The sequence below is a fragment of the Parasteatoda tepidariorum genome, chromosome 2 (genome assembly GCF_043381705.1).
Source record: "Parasteatoda tepidariorum isolate YZ-2023 chromosome 2, CAS_Ptep_4.0, whole genome shotgun sequence".
NCBI lineage: Eukaryota > Metazoa > Arthropoda > Arachnida > Araneae > Theridiidae > Parasteatoda > Parasteatoda tepidariorum.
The window spans coordinates 102,710,358-102,736,584 of record NC_092205.1 but is presented as its reverse complement, the minus strand read 5'-3'; the positions used below and the strand labels follow the sequence as shown (position 1 = coordinate 102,736,584).

Here is a 26,227-nt window from a genome sequence, read left to right as displayed (position 1 = left end):
TTTATTCTGATGATTGGTTGTTGTTGCACATTACAACTAGATGCTTTTTCAAATTTTCAAAAGAGAAATTTTGTCTCCTGTCAGTTAATATAGTTTTAAACAAAGAGAAGGATCTTTCTACTTCGACAGAGGTTATGGGTGTGTACCTAAAACAACTTGCCATGGTAGGAGATATGGTAAGTTCAACTGTAGTATCACCAGAAAGTACTTTTGCAATGTTCTTGATGCATTCAAAGTCTGGGTTTGCAGAGATGACGTTTTCACATTTCTTCCTTATTCTGTCACCAGCTGGTCCAGGCACAGATATTAGTTCTTCAATAGTATTGTCGAAAATCTTTTGTGACTCGAACATATTTCTTTTTTCCATGTGTTCAATAGCTCCAGGGAGCTTCCCAAAATAAGTTGAAATAAAAGTCAGTTCATTTTTTATTTTAGAACTGCTAAGCAGACTTTTACTTTTTCTTGTGGATATTGCTTCTTCATCCGAAAAGCTGGTAAGGACTCGAGTAACTTCCTCAAAATTTGTGCAGTAATATGAGACTGCTGTAATCCATGTTCCCCATCTCGTAAGGATCGGCTTAGGAGGTAATTGAATGTTTGTTGCAATTTCTTTGAACTCTTGAAGGGGCTTTCACAAATACTTTTTTCACACTGGAAACAAGTGAGTCTACCTCAGGATAGAGATCTCTTACTTCCTCTGCTATCCTGTGCAATGCATAAGCAAGGCACGTTAGATGGATCATATTAGGAAATAAAACTTTTAAGGCATTTCCAGCTTTTTTCATGTAGGTGGCTGCATTTGTAAGAAATAATAGCACTCTTTCATGCTCAGTACCATTTGGCCAAAGTAAAGCCAGTGCATTAGTGAACAACTGTGCAATTGTAGTACTGTTAGTCTTTTGCAACTGTTCAGATGTCAACAAAAAGATTTTATGTTTTTCAAATGGGTCCATAACACCAACAATAACATTCGCAACATATCGTCCAGTTACATCTGTCGTTTCATCTATAGATAGCCATATGTTTTTCGTTCCGATTTCATTTTGAATAGTTTTAAGAACTTCGGTGTAACAGTCATCTAAATAAGCTTTCCTTAAAGTAGATTCACGGGGCACACTTTGATTCGTATATTTTTGCAAAAAAACTCGTATGCTTTTATTTTCAAGTTTCCACAGCGGACTGCCGGCATCTTCAAATGATCTGCATAAATCCGTTGCAAATTCCAATTTGCGAGAAGATAATTGAAAACAGGTGGGAATCAGAGTCGATGTTTTCCCATATTTTTTATCTTTTGCTGTTTTATGCTTAGATGTCTCCAAGTGCTGAGATATAAAATACTTCTTCTCAAAATTTACTGACTTCTCGCATGCCTTACAAAACAGAATGCTCCCATCAGTAGAAAACACATCCGACCCAAACTCTTTCACAAAACTGTCCAGTTTTTTGCTTGTGCAGGCTTTTACTTTAGGAATTTTTGAAATAACTAGTACTAGAAAACTATTTCGTGCTCCTGCTACAATGTGCTCAACCAGCTTGGTGAATTCGTTTTGTAGATAAAAGAGCATACAAGTTATTCGATGGTGTAGGCCAGTGGTGCGCAAACTAGGGGTCGCCAGAAGTTTTTTGGGGGTCGCCAAATTTTTATGAAATGCATTATCCCTGCATGCTGCATACCATACAATGTACATATTCTTTCTTCTNAAACTAGTTTCAATAAAAACTAAATACCGCTCGCGTTTAAAACCTGAAGATGATATGCGAATTGCAATTAGCAACATACATCCAAACATCGATGAGATAATTAGAAACTTGCAGCCACATACATCTCATTAAAGGGCAATTACTGATTTTTGAGTTATACAAAAAGTATTTTCTTAAAATTATAAATAAAATTAATATGAGTTAAATATGATGATGTTTTTATTCGATGAAACGAAAGAAATGCGCGAAATATACATCGTATTTGTGAACATTTATCTCTAGGGGTCGCCGAAAATTTTCTCTCTACAAAAGGGGTCGCCGAAACTTTTCTCTCTACAAAAGGGGTCGCAGTCGAAAAAAGTTTGCGCACCACTGGTGTAGGCTATATGGGCCGTAAATAAGAATAAATTCTATTGGTTGTAAGTAAAAATAACTCCTATTGACTGTAAGTAAAAATAACTCCAATCTTTTCACTCCCTCTCCTTGCAAAGCACATCGGGCGAAGGTGACGCCATGTTTTCTCTCTCCCCTCCCTTGGGGGGAAGAGACAGAGAGGAAATATTATTTTCTCTACACGAGCGAACGAGTTCCCATCAAGCTCTTTGTCTCCCAAACTATCCCTCTGGGCAATAAAAGATGGATTACAAGATACCATGCAAGCGCGTGGAAATCTCTTTTCTTGTGGCCATCTTTGAAAAAGGCAAAGCTTCATTTCTGTATTCTATTCTCTATTCAATCAACACTGTCAATCTCATGGACAGAAAAATGTCTTTCACCTGCCTTGCTCACTCAAGCACGAGTACCCTATCAGCTCAGATGAATAGCCATTGTGCTGTACGAGGGGTGACCACTGCCTCAGAGAGATGGGGTTGTCCCAAAAGGAATAAAGTCCTAATCTCTATAAATGCATTACAATACGTCGGATGACAGTCAACCATTTCTGTACTTCAAAATTTCTTCATTTTGCGTTTATGCTCTGTCAAAAGCACAAAGAGCTTTGCAGAAAAATTTTAAATTAGACAGAAATAGGCATTTATGAACAAAAGGAAAGAAAAAGGCATTTTCAGAAGAAAACGTTTAAAAAAGGCCGAAAAGAGCATTTATGGCATTTTGCCTGAACTTCCGGGCTCTACTGATCACCAAAGATCCTTATTAAAAATCTTCTGGAAGGAATTGATGTTGAATACCTGACAATATCTAGACGCCAATCTTTGATCATTTATGGTCATTTTGTGTGTGTCTTATTATTTGTGTACTTCTTTCTATTCTATATTCAGACTTTTTAAATTGTTTGCATTTCCTAAGTAGTCAAGATGTAGATGATTTTCGAGGTTTGAAAAAAAGTGCAATTTTTTAATTTATTTAATATTGAATTTGTTTTTATGGTACATTTTTTAACTTTATTTATGATCTATTATGTTTAATATCTTTTGCAGCCTGTGGAACAACCCTTATTTTTTCTGGTATATACAAATTTATTTATTATTTGTTTGGTAATTAAATTGGAAGCAATCTGTCCTTCTTATTTACATAAACTGATAACTATACTTCATTTAGCTTTTTTGCGAACAATAAAGCTCACTTCCTTGTTTGCAAATAAGCTTAACTTGTTGAATAGCAGATAAATGTTTCATTTATCTTTTGAATATTACTATGGGAGATTATTTCTGATTCCATAGAAAATACTATTGAAAAATAAGTTTATTGTTATAAAAAAAATATAACAGATTGGCATTGTTGCATTTATTTAGTTGTCATCATGAACTTGAAAAGCTTTGAAACAAGCAGTAAATTATGTTATGAAAAACTATTTACAGAAGCTCTTACTAATTATTCTCCCCATGACAGAATTGTGGCGATACGGGGACATTTTTGCAGAATGTTAGAGTTTTTGCAGAAAGATTTTTAATTTGGAATGGGAGAAATTTTAGCTTTCCTTTCTACATAATTTTTAAAAAAATGTTTTTTTTTTCTCTGCAAAATTTCTTTTTAAAGATGTTTTTCTTGTGCATCAACGAGGAAATAAATAATCATGATTTCCTTATTCTCATTTGAGATTTTTTTTTAAATCTATAATAACTGTCTTCAGTAAGAATTTCAAATTAATAAATAAAATAAAAGAATTCAGAATTCGCGAAAGTTTAAAAGATAGTTCAGTCTAGAAATGTTCTTTCTTTCATTTTTTTTCCTTTAAAGAACACCTTATTTTGCATTTGCTTATTTGAGTATCTCTTTTTTAAAGATTCAAGTGATTTGTGATTTTGTTCTGCTCGGATAGTATGAATTTAAATTTATTATCGTTCGATTTATTTACGAATTTTTATTCGTGTAATTATTTACAAAATTCGAAATTGCATTTTTCTGCCTACAAAATGCGAGAATATTGCCTATAATATTAGAATTTGAAAGAATATTATTTTTAAAATTTTTATTCTATACTTTCTTCTATAAACACAGCGTTTCTGTTACTTTAAATTAGTAATTGTTATGATTAAAAGTGTCGGAAAGCAAAATATTAGTTACAGGGAAGTTTGTTGCAGTAAGCCCAAAAAAATTCTGCCACAGGGATTATTCTCATTACAGATATGATATTAAATATTCATAAGACATCTTTTCTTTTTTTTCAAAAATATTTTAAACATAGTAAATTATAAAGAAATAGGCAATGTTTTATTTTTATTTCAAATTGAATAGGAAAAATAATCTAAACAAATTCATTAGAGAACATTACAACCGAAAATTTTCTATTTTGTGTATTTCCTCACTTTTGTTGCTTAATTGTAGATCTGAATGGGAGCTTTTGCTCCAAACTACTCTTGGTCCATCCCATGTTCTATTTGCTTCCACGTCATTGGGAGTGTTGCATTTAGCAATATTCCTTAGAAGGGATCTCATTTGGTTTTGTTCAGGTAAGACTGCACCATGCACCCCACTGTTACCATCACTACTTTTAGCGCAATACAAATTTGAAGGGAAAAAGATCATTTAACATGTCTTAAAACTTAATAATATATAATATTTGACCTTTGTTTAACCCTTTATTAGGTTGTAGGAATTATATTTTCTTCAAATTCATTAATATTTGAATATCAATGGGAAACTGTTTTCTTACCTATGATTTGTGTTACTATCTGCTGTTAACATAGAAAAATATCATTGTATGGGTTTGTTTATATAAATGTTAGTAAGGGTTAGTGTGGGGTCAAAATGAGATTACTGGAGAGCTCATTGCTCTTGTGAGTTAGCGTAATGTCAATTCTTAACAGTAAGTTTTAATTCTTAGCACTAAGTAAAATTTTAAATAGCCCATCCAGAAAAAAATGGTCTTAAAAATTTAATAAATTTAGAACAATAAACTAAATTGATTTCGTTTCATAAATCAATCTTAATCCCAAAAATGTTTAAACCTAATATTACTAGAAATAATTGACCGTCTAACGGATTTAAGAAGCATTTTCCAAGATCTAAACTCACAACTTTATTTATAAAAATAAATAGTGTATTACTTCTTAATATTATTATACATGCTCGCATACTTATGAAAATGAGAAAAGTGGCCAAGCTTGGAAATTCTCTCAACAATATTCAAATCAGGGTCTTGCCATATACCGAATCATCTATTTCTCTTTTTTGACAATTGGTCTACTTCTCTTTCAGCTTTTAAAACTGAAAAGAAATAAAATTATTATAAATTTGGCATACATTGTGATTAAGTTATTTTTTTCTCTCCCTTTGCTTCCTTAAATTATAATACTAGATTTATTTTGCTGATAAGATGTAAAGAAAAATAATTACATCTTTATCCCTTTAATTTATTTTTAAAACATGGACATCACCAGGGTTAAATTTTTGTATGGGGCTAAATTTAAATACACTGTCTCAATAGTTCTCTAAATTTCATACATAAGACAAAAAAAACTTTTTAAATCTGCTGAACCTCTGCAAAAAGATAACTTATTTCTATCTTCTTTTTTTTTTTAATTTAAATTAATGAGTCATGAAAATTTTCTTTATTTGTCTGATATATTAAGACGAACTTATAAAGATTTCTAATTATTAGGGTATATGTACTGAGGGGGTCGATATAGCCTCCCACCTGTTTTAAAGAGGCATTATAGTGAAAAGAAAATTCATTAGTAATGGAAAGTTTAAAACTTACCATTAGTCAACCTGTACCTAAGAATTTTTTTCTTTTTAAGAGTTAGTTTTAAGTTTTACTCTTTTATGTGTAGTATGTGTTGTTATTATTTTTTTTAAGAAATTCGTTAATCCCCAACAAATTGGATATTCATATCCATTAGTTTCTCAGCAACAATATTGTGTTAGATTACAAAATTTAAGCATAACTCAATTTTGAATTTTTTTTTCCTATGGAAAGTGCAGACATTTTTTTTTAACAAATATTGTTTTTGAACTTGTAAAAAAACAATATGAATATACCACTTTTTTTAACAGAACTGTTTTTGAAATAGCATATAAATGGTTCACTCAAAAATATTTCTTACTTTATTTTAGTAATTTGTATATCAATACTCGTATACTAATATGATCAGAAATTTAACACAAACCTTGCAAACATTTAACACCAACACAAAAAAAAATTTACTTTTTTTTTTGACAAAAAAACATTCATTTTTTTATTAATTTAATTTTTTTTTTTAAAGATAACTTAACCTGGTTGCACTTTTCTGTCTTGTTGTAGGTCATTAAAAACTCAACAAAATGTTACAAAAGTTACGCTTTCAAAAGTGTGCTTTTTAGTTCAAAAAGTTCTAAAGTTCAAGATATTAGTCAAAACCAGATTTAACAGCTTTGCTAAAAGTCAATGAAATCTACATTCCTAATGTAATTTTTATTTCTTATTGATTGATTTAATTAGAAATTACCCTTTCATTATTTTTTCAGTACTCATCATTAAATTTTACACATGGCAGGCCACTGAAAGCATCATAGCAGTTCTTGCAAAGACACTGTATTAATATTAATGTATAATAGATGCATGTAAATTATTATGTATTGTTTATAGATTGAATGTACATTTTTTCACTTAAATTTAAAAATAGTTATACAGTATTATATTTTAATTCTATAAACTTGTGTTTTAGAACCTGAAGATGCAAATATTGCTACTAGAGTTGGTTCAATGGTGAAGACCAAGGGAGCTGTTGCGATATGCTTTATGCTATTTGGAACCTCTTTTCTGTTTGTTAATTCACACTTAACTGGTTAGTTTGTTTTTTATATTTTAGCATATTTTAAAGTATTAATGTAGGCATTTGATTTTTTGTAATTTAAATTATTTCGACATAAATAATTTTGAGAAATATGTGTAGGTAGAAGAAAGTTCTTTTATGTGTGGGAGAAAAATTTGTCATTGGATATTTTTGACGAATAACTATTTGTTATTGTTACATACGCTAATCATGGTGTGTAGCGTTTTTATAAAAAGTGCTTAAAGGTGTTTATTTTTGTTTTTTAAAAGCCCTTAAAATTGCTTTTTCTTATTGGATGTTTTTTTTCTTTACCATAACGAATTTTGCCACATATTATTCAAAAGAGTAGGTTTTATATTGTTCTATTTAGCATTTTCACAATCCATTTCGGTCTGTTGTCAGTTCGTAGCGTATGAAAGCGCCAATCATTTTACATATTTGACGAAATACTTGTGGGTTCGCATATGCCTATACTGAACTGAGTTTAGTGAGATTGTTGCACTTTTATGTGTAACTCTGTTGCATTTTGCAAGATATTCTCAATTTCAAGCTTCATTTTCCACCCTTGGAAATCGAACTGAAAAGTCTTTAGATTTTTTTTATAATGGCTAATATAATCAAGAAAACAGTTTTTGGTCAGAAGCTAGTTATTTTATCATGATCATGTAAAGTCTTTGAAAATTATTTCACATTTTGTTAATGTATGTAGTGCTTACAAAGTACTTAAAAGGTGCTTATTTTTTGTTGAAATATTCAGCGACGCACCCTGTTAATAGGATGAAAAAAATAACATTATGGTAAGAAATCTTGATGTGAACTTTAGAATTAATAAAAACATTTCATTGAGTATTTCATGTTACACTGGCTATTTCCACTATTATTTCTAAAGCCGAATTTTGCCATTTTATTCAAATTTATTTTTCTCTTATTTCGAAAGAAAATAATTCAAGTTTATTTAGAAACTCATTTCTTAATTTTACTTCACAGTTATACCAGAAAGCACGGTTTCCATCATGGTAGAATATTTTGAAAAATAGGAAAATAAAACAAGACTTTTTCACTAAGGCATTTTACTGTATTCTATTGTTAAAAAAAATCATGATTTTGGCTAAGTAGGTTTAAACTAGCTAAGGGTGGAGTGTGTGTAGATCGATTAAGGTTATTTCAGGTTAAGAACTGTGGGCAGTTTTATATACAGAATATCTGTGCTCCTGGAAAGTCATGAGAAATCATGGAAATCATGAATTTCGGCATTGAACAAAATTTATCAAGTAATGTCATGATTTTAGCTTTTTTTTTTTTTTTTAAAAATCGTCAAAAGTCATGGATTTAGATAGCCTAAAAAATCTTATTTTTAAAATGGAATTTACCCCCTCCCCCCAATATCATGTTCCGTACATCTGAATTTGTAACAAAATCTTCACTCACAGTCATATTTTATTAAAGTATAAAATGTTTTTATCATGTTCTTTAAAAGTTATGGTGTTCTTTCAAAAAAGGAAAGAAAAAACATCATTTCTTGAGCGAATTATGTGTTAAACTTCTGTGATTTTAGAATTTTTGTTATTATTATTTATTTTTATTTTATCAATTTAAAATTCTAGCTGAAATTCTTTAAAATTCTAGCAAGCCAGTCATTGGCGATTTTTTTTTATTTCCGAAATGAGAATAGAAAATCAGGAGTATTTCTTTCCTTTCCGAGGAACACGAGAAGTATCTTTAGAATATAATTCTGAAGAATTCTGAAGGAAAAGAGCAAACAATTTTCCAGCTATTTTATTGCTTTAACTCTTTCTTTACTCTGTTTTTTTTTAATTTTTAAATGTATAAATATGAAGATGCAGATTATAACAGTTTTGGTTATACCCATCATTTCAATTAATGTTATCATAATGCTTTTTTAAATTTATTGTTGTGTTTTTGTCAGAGAAAATAGTAACTTCGTTAAGTCATGAATTTGAAAATTTAAAATGTAGCAGATACCCTGAATAAATAAATGATGGCTCAAATTATTATACATTTTAAGAATATTCCTCATCATCACGTCTTAAAGCTTTCTTTAAAACATTTTCTCACACTACTCTCAGTGTTGCTAGATCTCTAATTAGTAACCTCTTGCATGGTGTGTAGCGTTTTTAAGACGTGCTTAAAGGTGCTTACTTTTGAATTTCGTTTTTTGAAAGACCTTTGCTGTGTTTTTTTAATCGGGTGTTTTTATAAAGTGCTTAATTTTCCCTTTTCAAAAATGGAATTTATTTTTTTTTACCATGTCGATTTTCGCCATATATTATGCAAAGGCATGCTTTTCGCATTGTTCTATTCAAAGTTTTCACAATTCATTAAAGCGTATTGCATCTCAGCGTACTCTCATTCTGAAACGTATGAAACCGCCAATAATTTTAAATGTTTGTTTTCAATCATATTACAAATACTTGCGAATCCGCGTGTGCGTCTACTGAGCTGGGTTCGATGAGATTATTGCACTCTCTTATGCAACTCTTCTTCAAGATATTCTCAATTTCAGGCTTCATTTTCCACCCTCAGATATCAAACCTAAAAATCTCTTGATCATTTCACAATGGCTAATGTAGTCAAGAAAAGAGTTCTTTGTCAGAAACTAGTTATTTTATCATGATCATGATTACATTTTGTTAATGTATATAGTACTTAAACATATTTTTTAAGTGCTTAAAACGTACTTTAAAGGTGCTTATTTTTTGTTGAAGAATTTGGCTACACACCCTTGTTCTAAAATATTACAAAGCCAAATGAATGAGTTGTTTTTAATATTGCACGTTATTGATATTTATTTTATATTAAAATGTTAAGTCACAAATAATGTTATAGCTCATGAGCAGAATTTAGTTGACAGAATATCTGATTATGAGAAAATATGTGCTGGACTTGATCTTCCTAAGAACATTCCTTCCAAAATCAGCCATCAAAACAAAAGTAAGTCTCTTTTGTCAAAAAAAATTTGGCACTTTAAATTAAGTTTAGCATAGTATCATCTGTTGCAAATCAAATAGAAAAAAAATAGTTAAAGAAAATCTTATCTCACTCTAGCCATAAAATCTGATCCTCAAGGAAAAAGAATGTGTTTCCCCCTGTTTAATTTTTTGAAGTTATCTAAAAAAAATATTTTCTATCAGTTTTTAAATTATTTCTGTAAAAGTCATTTTAATAAAAAAAATTTATAAACATTGATAAATTATCTATATTAATTTTTATTTATATAATTATATTTAATTGTATCACAAATTTTATTAATATAGTTAAATACATTTCATAATATATAATAAAAATAATATAATATTAGAAAATATATATTTCTTCTTCCTTATCCCCAAAATTAGCAAGGCTAAACAATGTCCATGAAATTCATGACCCAGAGGAAGTCGGCCACCAAAAGTGGGTTATTTAGAATGTCCCTTTTGTCCATTCCAAGACAGTCCAGGATATGTTGGGGAGAAGCCTGCATGTTGTGGCACCTGGGGCAGTTGGGGAAGATTTTAACACTACCCTCGAAAAAAAGAGACTTAAGGTGGCCGCTGGTAAGCACCGCCTGGTCCTTGCGGTTGCACTGAATGTTGAGTGCACCTCCTTGACGAGGGCTTTGGTACCAGTGATGTTTGGGAGTACGAGCCAGGAAACATTGTCTTTTTTCTTTTTCAATGCCAGTTCCATGAAGGTGAGTGAATTTGGACTCATCAAAGTTTCTTCTGTCCCCTCCTCAGCCAGAGTGTCGGCGATATTATTGCCCTGAACCCCAACGTGAGAAGGGATCCATTGGAGGTGAACTTCACGAAATCGAGAGAGGATTTAAACTGTATCATTATAGAAAGTTAATAATATTTACTATTATTTTAAAAAAGTCTTTTTTTTCTTTGAAACTTCTTTTAATTTGAAGTCATACTAAATACAAAAATAAATAAAAAATATAGTTTGAATTAAAAACTTTATTAAAATTGTGAAACCAATTGCTAATCAAAGTATTTTAGGTATTTGTACAAATGAAGGAAATTTTAAATGTGAATTTTTTCTCATGAAATATTTATAAAGTATTCTGTACAATATTTAACTAAAAAATAATTTTATATAAGTAAAATTATATTCATACATGCTTGTATTCATTCTCAGAAAATAAGAATAATAAATAAATATTACCAATCTTTTATATAAAAGGGCATATTTGTTGAGATATAATATATATGTATGATGAATATACCTTTTTTGCAGTAATGTTAAGAAATAAATACCAATTTTTAAAACTAATTTTTGTTTTAAATAATTTACTATTTACTAGATAAATATTGCTTGATGTCTATTTTGTGGCTTGTTTTGATTTATCGAGAATGGGTGTGTACTTTTTTTTTTTAATAAAATGATAGTCTTTATGAAGAATTTAATGATTTAATCAGAGTGTGCTTTATTTATTTTATTTTTTTTTTTAATTTTTAGGGAAAAAAATTACTTTAAATTTGAATTTCAGTCTTGCTTTCTCCCTTTGGAATTGTAATGATAAAAAAAATATATTTTTATTTTGGAAATTTACATACTTTCTAACATTTGAGTTCTGTGCATAATATGTTCATCAGTGATAGCAAACTAAAGCTGAAATTTTTAAAACAATTGAACTCTTATTAAACCTTTATCAAGATTTTGCAACATCATCAATTCTCTAACCCTTTAATGTATTTTTTAAGACTATGGTAAACAAAATTCTTTCAATTCTCTTTTATTAAAACATCAAAAAATTTTCTGAAAATGCAGAAATTATGTAGCAGTTGGAGGATAAGAATGTATGCATAGCATGGATGGTTTTTCTTAGATTAGCAAAGATTTCTTTTTGTTATTTATATGTTTTTCGTTCTGATTGCCAAATATTTTAAAAAATTTTGTGAAAAACCAGTTTTCAGACTTTTTTTTTCTTTTTGTTGCTTATATTCTGATGTTTTTATTTGTTAATTTTACTATCTGTTGACAAATTACTATTTTTTCGTGCGTAACAAACTTAATTCTAACTTGAAAAAGTTTTTGATTTATGTGATAAACTAGTTTTATTTTTTGTTATTTCTGGAGAAATTTTAGAGTGAATTTTTCTTTAATTTTTTACATTTTCTCTTAAAATGTTTTTTTTATTACAATTAAAACTTTCATAGCACAAATTTTATTTTAACCCCTGTTGGGCTCTAAATTGATTCAATATGGGTCCTATAAGAACGTGTACCGAAGGACCAATATTGTACCAATATAAAAAAATCTATGTATCCCAATATTGGTCCTTCGGTACACGTTCTTATAGGACCAATATTGGGATACATAGATTTTTTTATATTGGTCCTAGAATGGCCTATATAGGCTGAATAATGATTACAAACTATCAGATGTGAATCTGACAATTCTATATAGTGCTAATATTGGTTATTAAGTAGCTGTAAAATATAGGTTGAAGCGGACAATTCTATTTAAGGTCAATATTGGAAAAATACTGGCCCTTTCAACCCTTTATTGAGCCAAGATTAATGGATATTGCTCCAATGAGGGCCCAAGTTATTTGGCTGCTAGGGTTATTTTATTAATTAGAGAAACTTTTTGAGCATGAACAGGGGTCTGTTTAGAAGAAATTCGGGTCTGTTAAAGGACCCTTTACAAAATATTTTAACTTAAAAGCGAACCCTTTACAAAGTAATTTATCTTTTAAACGGATCCTTCACAAGAGACACTCGAAAGACATTTGCATATTATTGTAAATGGGCATGGAAAATTGACTGATGCTGAGTGTTCAGCTATTAGTAGATATTTTCAAATCTACTGGCAATCGACGTATATTGCTCTAATATTTTTTAAATCATGTTTTTCTGCTTTAATTCTAAGGCTAAGTTTGATCTCATTTCATTTATATTATGCACCTTAACCTCCTCGAAGTCAAAAAAATTTATAAATTCCAAATGTAGTATTCTAAGAAAATATTTATACTTCTACCAACATCATGTGTACATTCTTATTGATATTATATGATATTTTTTGTAAATAAATAATTGAGCATTATATTATTCATAAACTTAATTGATAAAATATTATGTAAATAAAAATTAACTTAGATCAATTTTTTAAAAAACTAACTAGTATAAATTTTAAAATTGTTAAAGTTTACTTAATGTGTAACACATTAGAAGTGATACATAACTAAGTTGTGTTATTTAAAATATGTCAATTGAAATTATTAAAAGTATGGGTGATTTTGTTTCCATTATTCGTTCAAAATTAATATTCTGTGTTGTGCAGTATATGCTAAACACCAAATATTTGTATATTGCATCTCTATTTTAGTAGAAGCAATAGCTGTATATTTTTGAAAATTTAGTTTTTTTTAATTATAATTTTACAGTGTAGAGCATAATCTTGTATCCATTTACAATTTAAAAACTCCTTCGAAAGGTTTTTTGCAATAATAGGACTCTATTTGCACAAATTTCACAAATTATGAGTAATTTTTTCACAATATTACAAAAACTAGACTTTTTACAAAATGTCTGGACAGACCCCTGATGAATTAAGTGCTTCCGCTTAGTAATATTGTGACAGAAAGTAATATAATATTTTATCTTCAACATTATGGTTATGGCCGGACTAATCTTCACCTATTGAGAAATGTTTTTAATTTGTTGCGTCTGTTATGTCATAAGTTGGATTCTGCTTATAAAATTGGATAAAGTTTCTCATTATCTTTACTTAATTTAAATAGAGTCTTTTGGTCATTCTTTATACATCTGTTTGATATAAGAAAGTAAGTGAAATGACTTTTAATATTTTGTTTTAGATGTGACATCACGATTTGATTGTGTCTTTTGGTGCGGTGATCTGAATTTCAGAATAATGTGGAATAGGCTTGCAGTTTTGCGTTTCATGAAAGAGAGAGACCACTCCAATAATGAATCCTGCAGTACGTTATTGAAGCATGATCAACTCCAAAAAGCAATCAAGGAAGGTTTGTATGAATTTTACCATAGTTTCAGTTTAAGTTTTAAAGGTAGTTAAAGGGGACCAGAGGAGAAACTTTTCATGGTGAATTCTGTTTAACCTCCATTGTTTTTTTTTACTTTAAATATAAAAGGGATTTAAGGTAAACCTATAGTTAATCATGCAATTATGAATGCTGAAAAAATGTTTTCAAAATCAATGCAAACAAATCTTTGCTGAGTTAGTTAATTAGTAGGGAGGTTATCTTGCAGTAATTTGTTTGTATTTTCTTCACTTTAGATTTACTTCTGCTCATTTTTTCTGTACTTTAAATTTAAAATTTTTTATGAAGATACAGTAGAGCGTCAATTATCCGAACTGCTCGGGACCGAACGTGGTTTGGGTAATGAAAAGTTCGGATAATTGGAAAGTTGTTTAAAATCTAGTTTAAATGATTATTATTTATGCACTAACTTCCCTTCACACTTTTTCTAGGCTTAGGACTGGTAGTATTATCTAAAATAGCTCTGGCGTGTTTAAAATTTTTTTTTTCAATTTTTAAATATTTTTTCATTTATTTTTTTAAACTTTTTTTTTTATTTTGAATTTTCATCATATTTCAGCTTTTTATAATTTTTTTTTATCAATTGCTGATTTTACCACATTTTTCTTTATGTTCCATTGCAAAAGAAATCCAGCAAAGACTTTTGTTTCAAAGAAGATGCTCTTTTTTGAGCAGCCCTTATTCTTTTTAAATAAATCAACAGAACTGGATCAACACCATTTTGACATTTTAACCAATTCATTGCAATATCTAATGAATTGCATGCTTCTATATGAGAAGGTCCACTATCTTGAATTTAATTACCTACTTCTTCCTCTTCGTTTGTGGAGTTCCAATTTTCATTCAAAATTTCAGCAACAATTTCATCATCATTTAAAATTTGAAATCCTGGGTCGTTTTCAGTGTCTCGACACCAGTGTTCTATTTCTTCTGCTGTATAACCTGGCATCTTTTCATCGGGAAGATCTACTAGTTCTAAAACTTCAGTTTCGTTTATTTTTTTGTTAAGACTTTTATTCCAAGATTTCAGATTCCAAGCACTGTAATCACTAATCATTAACCATAAGTGACAAGTACCCATCCCCCAATAGTAGAACTTCAGCACATATCTATTCATAAACTCCTTCCTAATTTCAACCATTGTTGTCTGTCAAATCGAAGCTCGCATTCTTGGAAGATAATTTTCAGTTGAAGAGGGCTAAAGGGGTATGTAGGTTTAACTGTATACGTGTATGTACTGGCTACTATAAGAAAACTGCTAAAAAAAAAGGTTGTAAATTAAATATGGTCTTCAGATGTAGTGGATATTCTTTATTCTTTTAAATTTAGAAAAATTGTCGATAAGTTAAAAAGTATTCTAAACTTAAAAAAAAAAAAAAACGAATTCGGACGTGGTTCGGATAATTGAACATTCGGATAATAAGGGTTCGGATAATCGGTGCTCTACTGTCCCTGGCCAAACTATAAGATTCTATGTTAAAACTTAATTATCTGGTGGTGCTATACAACTTTATTGTTTTTACACGGTTTACGTTCAAGTATCAATTTGTTAACATTTGTAGTGCAATATGTTAAAAATAAATACAAATAGGAAGTATATGAAAAATTTCCTAAATAAAAACAAATTACGTGTATGTTTAAATATAAAAGTATTGCATATAATCTTGTGCAAAACATATAATTATTAAAACACTACAATATGTCTTAAAATTTGATCTAAGTATTTTAATATACTTATAAAATACCTGATATAATAAATATACTATATTTATATAATATATTGTCTAATTTACTAGTTTATCCAATCGTCGAATTTATATTATATGTAATTTTTTTTTACCAATACGATACACGGGTTTAAACAAATGCAAATCGGTATCAGTCACATAAAAACAATAAAGCTGTTTAGTATCACCTGATAATTTAGATTTTACATGGAATCTTATCGTGTGTCTAATAATGTGGGCAGGGACTTGTGTGTGTATATATATATATATATAGTTGCAAGGAGGTTATAAAAAAGTAGATTTAATCTAATCCTTAAATGAGATGATCAATTCACTAAAGGTGTTAACTTTGTGGGGTCATTTCCTCAAATAATTTTAAATTTATTATATGTTTAAATACTATTTGTCTGAGAAGTAAGTTCCTTAAATGAAAAGTTAAAATCTGAATAAATCAATGTTTCATTAAAAATTAATTTGAAAACTTTTAATTTTTGAGTTTCTATTTTTTTTTTAAATTTCCAGATATTTTATTCTGTTGGCTGTTTAAGTTTGTTTTTCTTTTCTTCAAAAATTTTTAACGATACTTTTAAAATCATTTATATGTTCAGAATAAATTAAGTGAATTTAACTTATAATACTGTTCAAAATTTTGTATAATTAAATTGCATAAATAATGTTTGTGTTGAAAATTTAATACATTTTGGTCTACTCAAAATTTTAAAATATAAGAGTATAATAAACATAATGAAAATTTTCATTTCAAGTTCATTTAATGTCAAATTTAAGTGCAAAGTATTCCAATCAAGTTGAATTTTGTTGCTGATCAGGAAGGGTATTTATGTTTTATGCTTTATTCATTATAAAATAATGACAATTTATGTCGTAAACTTAACAGGATTTCCTTTTTTGTTATCTGCTGTGTCTCATTCCTTTTGTTGCTTAATTTAAAATTTCATTCTGGTATACACACAAACAATACTCGAAATTTTAAAACCCATCTTAAAAACTTTATAAATCTTCCACTTATTTAATAGGTTGACAAATGGAAATTAAAATAGACAAACAAAATGAATGAAACAATTGATTAATTTTTAGTTTCCGTGTGTATTTATCATAAAATGCAGAGTATAACAGTTTTGGTTGTACCTATCATTCAAGTTAATGTTATTATAATGCTTTTTTAATGTTATTGTGTTTTTGTCGGAGAAAATAGTAACTTTGGTAAGTCGTGAGAAATTCTTGGAATTATTAATAGAAAGTCTTAAAAAGCTATAGATTTGAAAATTTAAAATATGGCGGATCCCTGGGTTAAGTTTTAGTTTTCGCGTTTATTTATGATGCTTAATTTTAAAATTTACTGATTTTTTTAAAAAATATTTATCTGTATATTTCAATAAACAGCTGCTTTTTAGATTAAAAGATTCTTCAAGAGACAAGTAAATTTTAATAAACTTTATGCATTGTACATTTAAACTACTTTTTTTTAATATGCATCACAAATTTTTGATCCATATAAAAAATAAGTTTTCATTTATGCCAGAAATAAATAAAATACCTTTCATTTTACCCTTTTTCTCTCTCTTTTTTTTGCATAGTATTGCTCACTAAAACGTTATAAAAATTTATATTCTGCAAAAAATAAATAAATAAATGTTGCTAAAAGAAGTGTAAGAGGTCAGTAATTCGTAGCTCCTTGCAAGCATACACATTTTCTAATTTTAATAATAGTAATTTGACAGTGACTTGGAAACTTGGCAAACTTCTTGTAATCTATTGTACTTGTTACATCAAGCTTTTAGTTCATTTTTACTTTGCAAGGTTTCATGCTAGACGAGGTTGGGTAGAACAAAGAATAAAAGTATTTGTTGTCTTATGAGCTATTCTTCAGTCACATATCACTGTGACAAAAGGTTGTAGAAGTTGAAAATAAAATCACAAGTGAAAAAAAAATGTGTGATGACTCATATTCAACATGTGTCAAGCGATTCCCAACAGAAATAATAATTTATTGTTTTTTAGACATATTTAAATTTAGGAATTATTTTCTTTTTACACTTTGTAGGCTATCAATTTTACGTGGAAACTATGTCATGGTGCATAGTATTTTTTATTATTCACAATGCACAATGTTTTTGCAATATTCTCTTTTGTTCGTCTATTGGGTTTCATAAATTGAATTGATAATGCAAGTGTCAAGATGAGTTAACTCATCATTGGTCAACAAGATTTGGGCATGAAAAAACAAGTTAGCTAGTCCCCTGTCAACAGTTTGTTAAATCTTATCAATAGCAGTATATATCAAGCATGTGATTGTAATCTTTTTTTTTATTTTCAAATTCAATTTGAAAAAGGAAGAAAAAACTAAATTTATTTTGTTGATTGAGTGATTAATTTTTTGTTATACCATTATAGGTGTTATATATTTTCTAGCTTTTTAATTTTCTTTATTTCTCAAATTTAATCACTTTTTCCAATCAAATAAATCATTTATTCAATGCCACAAAAACTGAGTATCAAAATCTATTTTTAATCTCTCATTCTTCAACTGCAGTAAATATTTCAATAAAAATGCATTTTGTTGCTATAATATTTTATGAGACTTTTTGTAGTTCAATTTTAACATTAGGTAATTGCAGGCTTGGCTTGATCAGCTTCATTTTTGGCAGTGTTGGATTTTGATAAAGCGCCAATAATAAATCATTCTCCGCATTCCAAATCATAGGTTAATAATCATTTCTTAATTGGTATTTCATTAGCCAGGTCATCAGTGTTTATAACTTCAATGACCTGTTTCTATTATTAGAAGTACAGTACAGAACCCGTTATCCGGAAATCAGAAAACCGGAAAACCAAAAATCCGGAACGAAATTCGATAAATTTTCCCGCAATTTTTAAAAAAAATTTTTTTTTTTNAATTTTTGTATGAGACGTTTTTCAACAACTAATTTATTTTGGATAGAAAATATGATTTTGTTAATAAAAGTCAGAATATTGTCTATATCCATTAGTAGAAGAAAAAAAATTATGGATCATGTCTGCAAAGTAGATTTCCATCAAAAATCAATCTTCATGCTCATAGTAAACTTTCTTTCTAAAAAAAGGATAACAAACATCTTTAACAAATTTTAAGGTAATTGTTTTCAGATTTATTTAGATCAATAAATTTATTTAACCTTTTTTCCTGTTTTTTAGGAGCAGCTTTTCATGGGTTTCAGGAAGGTTTCATTAATTTTGATCCATCTTTCAAATTTGATGTTGGCACAAATGCTTTTGATTCCACAAAACAGAGAGTACCATCATATACCGTAAGTGCAAAACATCATTATTTTGTTTAATTTTTATAATTATATATATGTTACGAGGACTTTTATTTTATGGCTACTTAAAATTTTAGAAAGCCACATAAATAATGCTCTTAATTTTATTGAATTTAAAAATTTTTTGAAATTTAAAAAGTATAAAAAAAAATGCATTGTGGAGCGCATTAAATTATACATTTTAGTAATATTAGTCCACTATCTATATTTATATATCTTGTTCAAATTTTCTATTGTTAATAAATTACTTTTTATTCATCCTATCTAGTTCAAAAACATTTTTTTAAACTTATAGTGGATAATACTATTTGAACTAAGAAATAGTTTATTGCCCACATATAAATATTTAATTATTTTAGATTTGCTGTGTCGGATAAATTCAATAAAGAACATTACATAGTAGCATGTGTGGTCACCAAATTTATACTTTTATAGTAGTCTGATACCACACGCCTTCAATTCCGACTATTAGTCCGCTATCTATATTTATATATCTTGTTTCAAACTTTCAATTGTTAATAAATTACTTTTTATTCATCCTCTCTAGTTCAAAAACATATTTTTAAACTTGTAATGGATAACACTTGATGTTAATACAGTTTTTTCAAATATTAATTCATTAATCAAATTTAATTAAACGAAACTAAAATGAATATTATTTGTTTTACTTAAGTAGGAATTGACTTTGCATTTTTTTTTATATATATTACTTGTTTATGAATAAATGAAGATGATTTGATACTAAGGTAATATTGAGTGTATATTTTTTTAAATATATATTGCATAAGATAATAAGCACATACAGTATTTATAAAAAGTTATTGTTTCACTTAACAAACTGTTGTATCACATGTTTCTTTAATTTGTTCTTGTTTTAGGATCGAGTATTGTATCGGTTTAAAGAGTCCTCTTGCATTTCTTGCCTTCATTATAATTCTGTGCCAGAATTGGTATCATCTGATCATAAACCTGTCTATGGAATTTTTAATGTTACTCTCAAGCCAGGAAGGGATGAGTGAGTAATATTTACTTCATTCATGAGTAAATATTTAAATGATATGTCAGGGGTCTGTCTAGGGCAAATTTACTACCGTTTAGCGGTACTTTCACAAGTTCAACTTTAGAAAAAATGGTAGTTTCACAAAATACTTTATAAAGAACATGTTCTAAGATTCTCTGCCTCCTAAAATTTTGTTTTTGTATCTCCATAAAAAACTATAAATCTCCGAGTAAAATGAAACAACGAGATTCTCTCTCTATAAACTATTCAGGAAATCAAAATTCAAACATCATTCGAGCATTATCCTTAACATTATTGTAAGTTTATTCTAACAGACCCTTATTTTTTATGAAAATTTTTTTTTCACTATGAAGCTTTTTTCTGTATCACTTAGTCGAAAATAATGAAAGCTCTCATAATGAAAATGACTTTTTTTTTCTAGTTCTTCTAAATACAAGTTGAAATTTAACTATGGACAATGGATAAATTTGGATACAATTTTAAGCTCGAAATTTTACAATAGCAAAATTATTTTTTAATGTATGGGAAAAAATATATAGAAATTTACCAATCGTAAATTGTTTTTATTTGTAGTGACAATTTTTGAAAATCATTTCTTATTTTACCATATTTTTTTTGTTGATTTTTAATGTAACTTTTAATTTTAACAAATTATGTCTAAATTTTTTACAAAATTGGTACCTCTCAAAAACACCTAGACAGACCCTTGTATGCCATAGGTTGAATAATTTAGCTCTTCACAAAAGCTGCTTTGATTTTGGCTATTTAGAAAAAGTCCAATGAACCTTACATTTTCTAGTCTTTTAGCTCACATGTCTTTTGGTGGTTTTACTGGTAAAACCTCGCTACAACAATATTTTGGGGACCAAATAAATTTGTAGCAAGATATATTATTATATCGAAACCTACATACTTGGGGGACACAATAAGATTTTTTTTTAAATTTTAATGTTATACATGTATTAACTATAAATGTATTTATTATTTATATATTATGCAAAAAAATAATTTGCAGAGTGTTAATTATGGTTAAATATTGAAAACATTTGAAATAAATTCAGGAAATAAGATCTTAAACATACCTAAAAACTGTTTTTATTGAAAATAATCAGATATTTTTGTTTGTTTATTCATTTTTTTTTACTGTCAAGTCAATCAACAAAGTATGCATTGAGTCCAATGCATGAAAACTATTTTCATTTGTGAATGGTACTCTGCCCATCCTCTTCAGAAAAAATTCTCTTTCAGGTTTGAATGTGATGCTTGTGATCATTTGTGACTCATGATCAGCTTTTGACATGACGGAAATGAAATCAGATAGGAATGTTACATCTGTGACTTCTTAAGAGATAAGGGTGGCAATTTTAAGAATGAAAGTTCTTACGGTGGTCAGCAGTGAGTCTTCTCTTGTCAGAAAAGATGGAAAAAAACGGCAAAAGATGATAAAATAAGATTTTTTGCATTATTTAAAAACCAATAATAAATGGCGAAAATAAGGTTGAAATTTGGAGGGAGAAAAAAAGAATTTTGTAGGGGTTTTTGTAATATTGAGAGGAGCATGACATTATTTCATATGCAAGTTGGTCGGGAGCATTAAACATTATCACAGTAAAGGGAGTTATTGTTGTATTGGATATTCTAGTAGCGAAACTTCACTGTTACTCCTTCAGCCTAAGTTGTTTTAGGCATTTTTCATTATTAGATAAATTGCCACAAATTATATTCTATTAAAAGTTTCACCATTTTTCTCTCTGAAAACTTGAAACAATGTATAACATATTGAATTTGAATTCTTTTTCTTTTTCAGCGTACCGTTAGCTGCTGGTATATTTAAAAGAGATGTTTATTTAGAAGGTATATTACTGTTGTCTAGAAGGACTAATTTTATTTTCTTATTTTCATGTGATTAATCACGCAATTTCTATTTCTTATTCAGGGTGCGTAGCATTTTTAAAAAGTGCTTAAAGGTGCTATTTTTTATTTATGTTTTTTTAAAAGCCCTTACAAGTGCTTTCAGAGTTTTTAAAAAGTGCTTAATTTTCTATCTTTTAAAAAGATTTTTTGGTAACGATTGTCGTTCTAAATTACAAAAAATGCATGATTTTCATCAGTTTCTCTGCAATATTTATCAGAAACTAGTTGTTTTTTTATCATGATTATGTAAAGTTTTTGAGTTTTATTGATTTTAGGTTTTTAAATTAAGATCTTTAAATGATAGTAAAAAATATTTTTTATTACTGCTCTGATCCTAATGATGATTTTTTTATAGAAAGTGATTAAAAATACTTTTTGAGCACTTAAAAAGTATTGGGTTATTGCATAAGTTCCTACATTTTTTTTAAACATTTTTATAACTTTATTTTTTACATAAAATATCAACAATTTTATCAATAATGTACTCCCTGTTGTTGTTTACGACTTCCTCCCAACGTTCAACGAGTTTTGCGATGCCTCTTTGGTATTTATCACCCGAAAGCGTCTCGAAAAAAATTTCCAACCAAGCCCGTAATTCAACGTCATTATTGAGCGAAATGGCGCGTAATGCATTTGAAAGCGATCTAGGTAGAAATCTGAAGGCGCCAAGTCCGGAGAATATGGAGGATGTGGCAGCGCTTCCCAGCCAAGCGTTTGGATAGCTTTCTTGGTCATATTGGCGATATGAGGTCAGGCATTGTCGTGTTGGAGAAGAATGCCTTTTTGTCAATCGGGACGTTTTTGTTAATACTTAAAAAGTAATACTTAAAAGGTTTTTTTGTTAAAAAATCTGGCTACGCACCCTGTTATTATTATCCATGATGTTTTATTTGTATTTATTTATTTTTAGTTTTATACTATTATTACTAAGTCTTGTTTTTATTTCTCTTTGTTATTATTTTATTAATCATGGTGATATATGATTATTTTTTGAACCATGGAAAAATGTGCAACATGATAAAGAAGGAAATGTTTCATATTTTAGTGTTACTAACTTTAAATAACTTCTTTTCTGAAATTTAAATCAGTCTGTAGCTTATTGAATTTTTAAAAAAAATATTAGTTATGATTATTATTTTTAATAATGATTACTTTTGGTTCTTTTGCAGCTCTCAAAAGAAGAGCTAACTTTCTTGAAGTGAGCAGAGATCATAAACAAAGTGCGGTGTGTAGCATGATGTGAAAGATGATATGGCGTAGCATTTTTCATATATTCCGTCCATTGAAAATCAGAGAAATATTTTAATCACTTATTTTAGTTAAGAGTATAGTTTTATATGCAGTCTTACATGGAAATCTGTGTGTTTAAAGATTATCCTAGCTGGCTCTAGGGCATAAAGTGTATTTAAAGATTATCTATTAAAAAAAAACTATTTTTTAAGGATATCTATGGAATTTTTGGACATAATGAAGGTGAATAGAAGATTTTCTACTTAATATAATATAATACATTTATGTGATGTCTTATGAAAATTGAAGACATTTTATTAACCGCTTCCCTGATTAGAACCGTTAACCGTTTCCCTGAGTTAACTCAGGTATGAACATATTGCAAATATTTATTGTCCCAAGAAAACTCAGGCGTAGCAGAATTTGTCAGTTTGTTTTGTTTTATCACGTTTTTACTCGGCTGGAAGCAAACAAAACATTATCTGCTGTGTTTGGAAGTTTGCCAAGTTTGGTTTGGGAGTTTTTCTATGGGATTGTACACTTTGTGCGATTGCATATACAATGGTTACTGAATTTACATGGGAAAAAGAATAATGGCGTATCATTCCACTATTGTTTGAAAATTATCACTTAGTGTTGTCCCTTGTTTTAAAAATTATCTTACAAAGACTAATATTTAGCTTTTTTATTTGCCGGAGATAACTCAGGATAGTAAACTGATTTTAAATTAAATAATTTTTACGCTTAAAAAAAATTAAACTTAAAACTTGTGTATTATGTTTTGCTTAAATTCCCCGTATTTATTAATAAAATAAAAAAGCATTAATTTTTTGCTTTTTTTTTTTTCAAAACAATTGGTAAGGGTTAGAATTTTATATTTTATTTGTAACTTATTCAGGCACACTTAAATTAGAGGAATTGTTATTTAAATTCATTTTTATTTGTTTTTAAGTTATGTGTTTTGTTCCCTTTCTTTGCCTATGAAAATATTCACTGACGTTTCTGGTCATTATTAGTCATGTTATACATTATTATTACTTTTCTAGTCAAGATAAGCATTTTTGTTTCATGTATTTAATAATTGAAAAAATAAAGGTTAAATGATTAATCCTAGATTGTTTCGATCTTTGGTAAGAATTCATTTTATAGCATGTTATTTTAGGAAATTGTAAAAAGTATATAGGTATTTATAATTTTATGGAAATTGCTTTAAGTATATTCTTATTTATATTTAAGTGTCCGCCATCCTTCACAAATAGTTCTTGTTCATTTTAAATTGCCATTAAAAGAATTAAATCAGATTGTAAAGCACTTTGTTTACTAAATAGAAAAGAGAAAATGGAGATGTTTCGAGAAGACCAGAAAAATTAGAAATGCGACAGTCTTTGTAATGTATTCCACAAGGTAGACGAAAAAATGACTTGGCATTAAGGTCAATTTAAAACTATTAACAGGGATATTAGGCATAAGTTGAAATTAGATAAATTTCTTTGCTGAAAATTGGGTGGGGTGGATAAGCATAACTGAGACCTTGTGCTCCTTTAAGGAATGAAAAGATTAAATGACATTGCAGTTTTGAACTGCTACTGTTTTTATATAAGAATACAGAGTATCTGACTTAAAAAACTCATTTCTTTTACTTATACAGCTTTGTAACAAGATTTTGATTTCTTCACTTAAAATAAACAGCATTTGGTTGATTTTATTGTCTGTAAGATCTGAAAATATGAAAAAAATTAGCATAATTTTAAAATAAAATAGAATAAATATTCTTGTTTTAAAATGTAATATCTTAGTTGCTACATCACTTAACCCTGGCTCTACTACTTAGAATATATATACTACTTGTTTTATAATGATATTGAGTTTTTTTCAATAATCATAAAAAAAAGTACTAAATAGTAAAAATACTAAATACTTTTACAATTTTAGTGATCTATGCCTTTTCTTAGTTCTAAAAGAGGTTCTTTCGGCATTGAATTGTGATAAAATGTAAATACTGTACCAGCAAAATCAGTTATTATTTTTATTCTCAATACTGAAAAGTGCAAAATTAAAATCATATAGTTTTTATTATCTAATATCTCTCATTTCAATTTTTTATGAATGTTTGTATTCTAATGGGGATGTATTTTTAATATACAGTTTTTTTCTTCCCTCCCTAAAAATTGTGACTTTGACTTAACAGTATAAAAGAAATCATACAGTTAAGAACCTTAGCAACAATATGTATTTTTAACTACATGACTTTTTTTAAGTAAAATTTTTATTGTCAAATACTTATACAAAATAACAGATATATGTATGTTGTTTAAGACTATGTGTGATATTATACTTTGCTATATCCAGGTACCATCTGTGAATGCTTATATATATATTGTGAAAAGAAAAACACTAGAAATTTGCTCTTATGATAAATAGACATGTTTATTATCACACTTCATTTATATTATTCTTATATTTTGTACTGTATTGTATTTTCAGAAATTTTTCTGCAAACCATCCTTAAGCCAAATGATTTATTATTTTGTGAGATATTTTCAGAACTTTATATTTGTAGCTATAATTTTTATTGTTTCGATCTATCAGTTCCCATCTCAATAAACCACTATTTCTCACAATCATCTAATCTTTTCATTTCTTTAATACTTTACATTTTATTTCAGTTATATGGTTTTAAAGTGTTATGTTGACTTATAATTAATTTCCATACTGATTGTTCATGGTAAGACCTGGTTGTTTTCTTTAGCAACCATTATTTGTGTGTATTTATATATATATAAAGCGTACGAAAAAAGACTTAGGAACAAATTGTAGCTTACATCCATGTTACAGATATTTTAAACTTGCCAGTAAATCTAAACTAACTTAATCAATATGTTACATTTTACACGATTAAATGCATGTTAGTTTTAAATTGATTTTTGTTACAATGAAAACTATCTTAAAATTTGGAGTATCATAAAAATAATATTTTATAATATTGTACCGTTCACTATCGATTCCGCCAATCTTACATTGTGTTAACATTTGGGTTTCTGTTTAGGTCCGTTTGGGTGTCACCAGGGAGCAGAGTT

At 28.3% G+C, this 26,227-nt stretch overlaps 1 protein-coding gene across 1 annotated transcript in view; it reads left to right on the top strand.

Annotated features, from left to right (window-relative positions):
• The window catches only part of LOC107443026 (Inositol-3-phosphate synthase), a gene marked incomplete at its 5' end in the record, with an annotated part of 42,797 nt that extends 17,023 nt beyond the window's left edge, over positions 1-25,774 (top strand). The window contains 8 exon segments of the mRNA XM_043056330.2: positions 4,486-4,610; positions 6,807-6,926; positions 9,762-9,866; positions 13,738-13,905; positions 18,861-18,973; positions 19,864-20,000; positions 21,814-21,860; positions 23,090-25,774. Of these exon segments, the coding sequence (XP_042912264.1) occupies positions 4,486-4,610; positions 6,807-6,926; positions 9,762-9,866; positions 13,738-13,905; positions 18,861-18,973; positions 19,864-20,000; positions 21,814-21,860; positions 23,090-23,163 (889 nt within the window). The 3' untranslated portion in view covers positions 23,164-25,774.
• Positions 25,775-26,227: the final 453 nt, after the last annotated feature.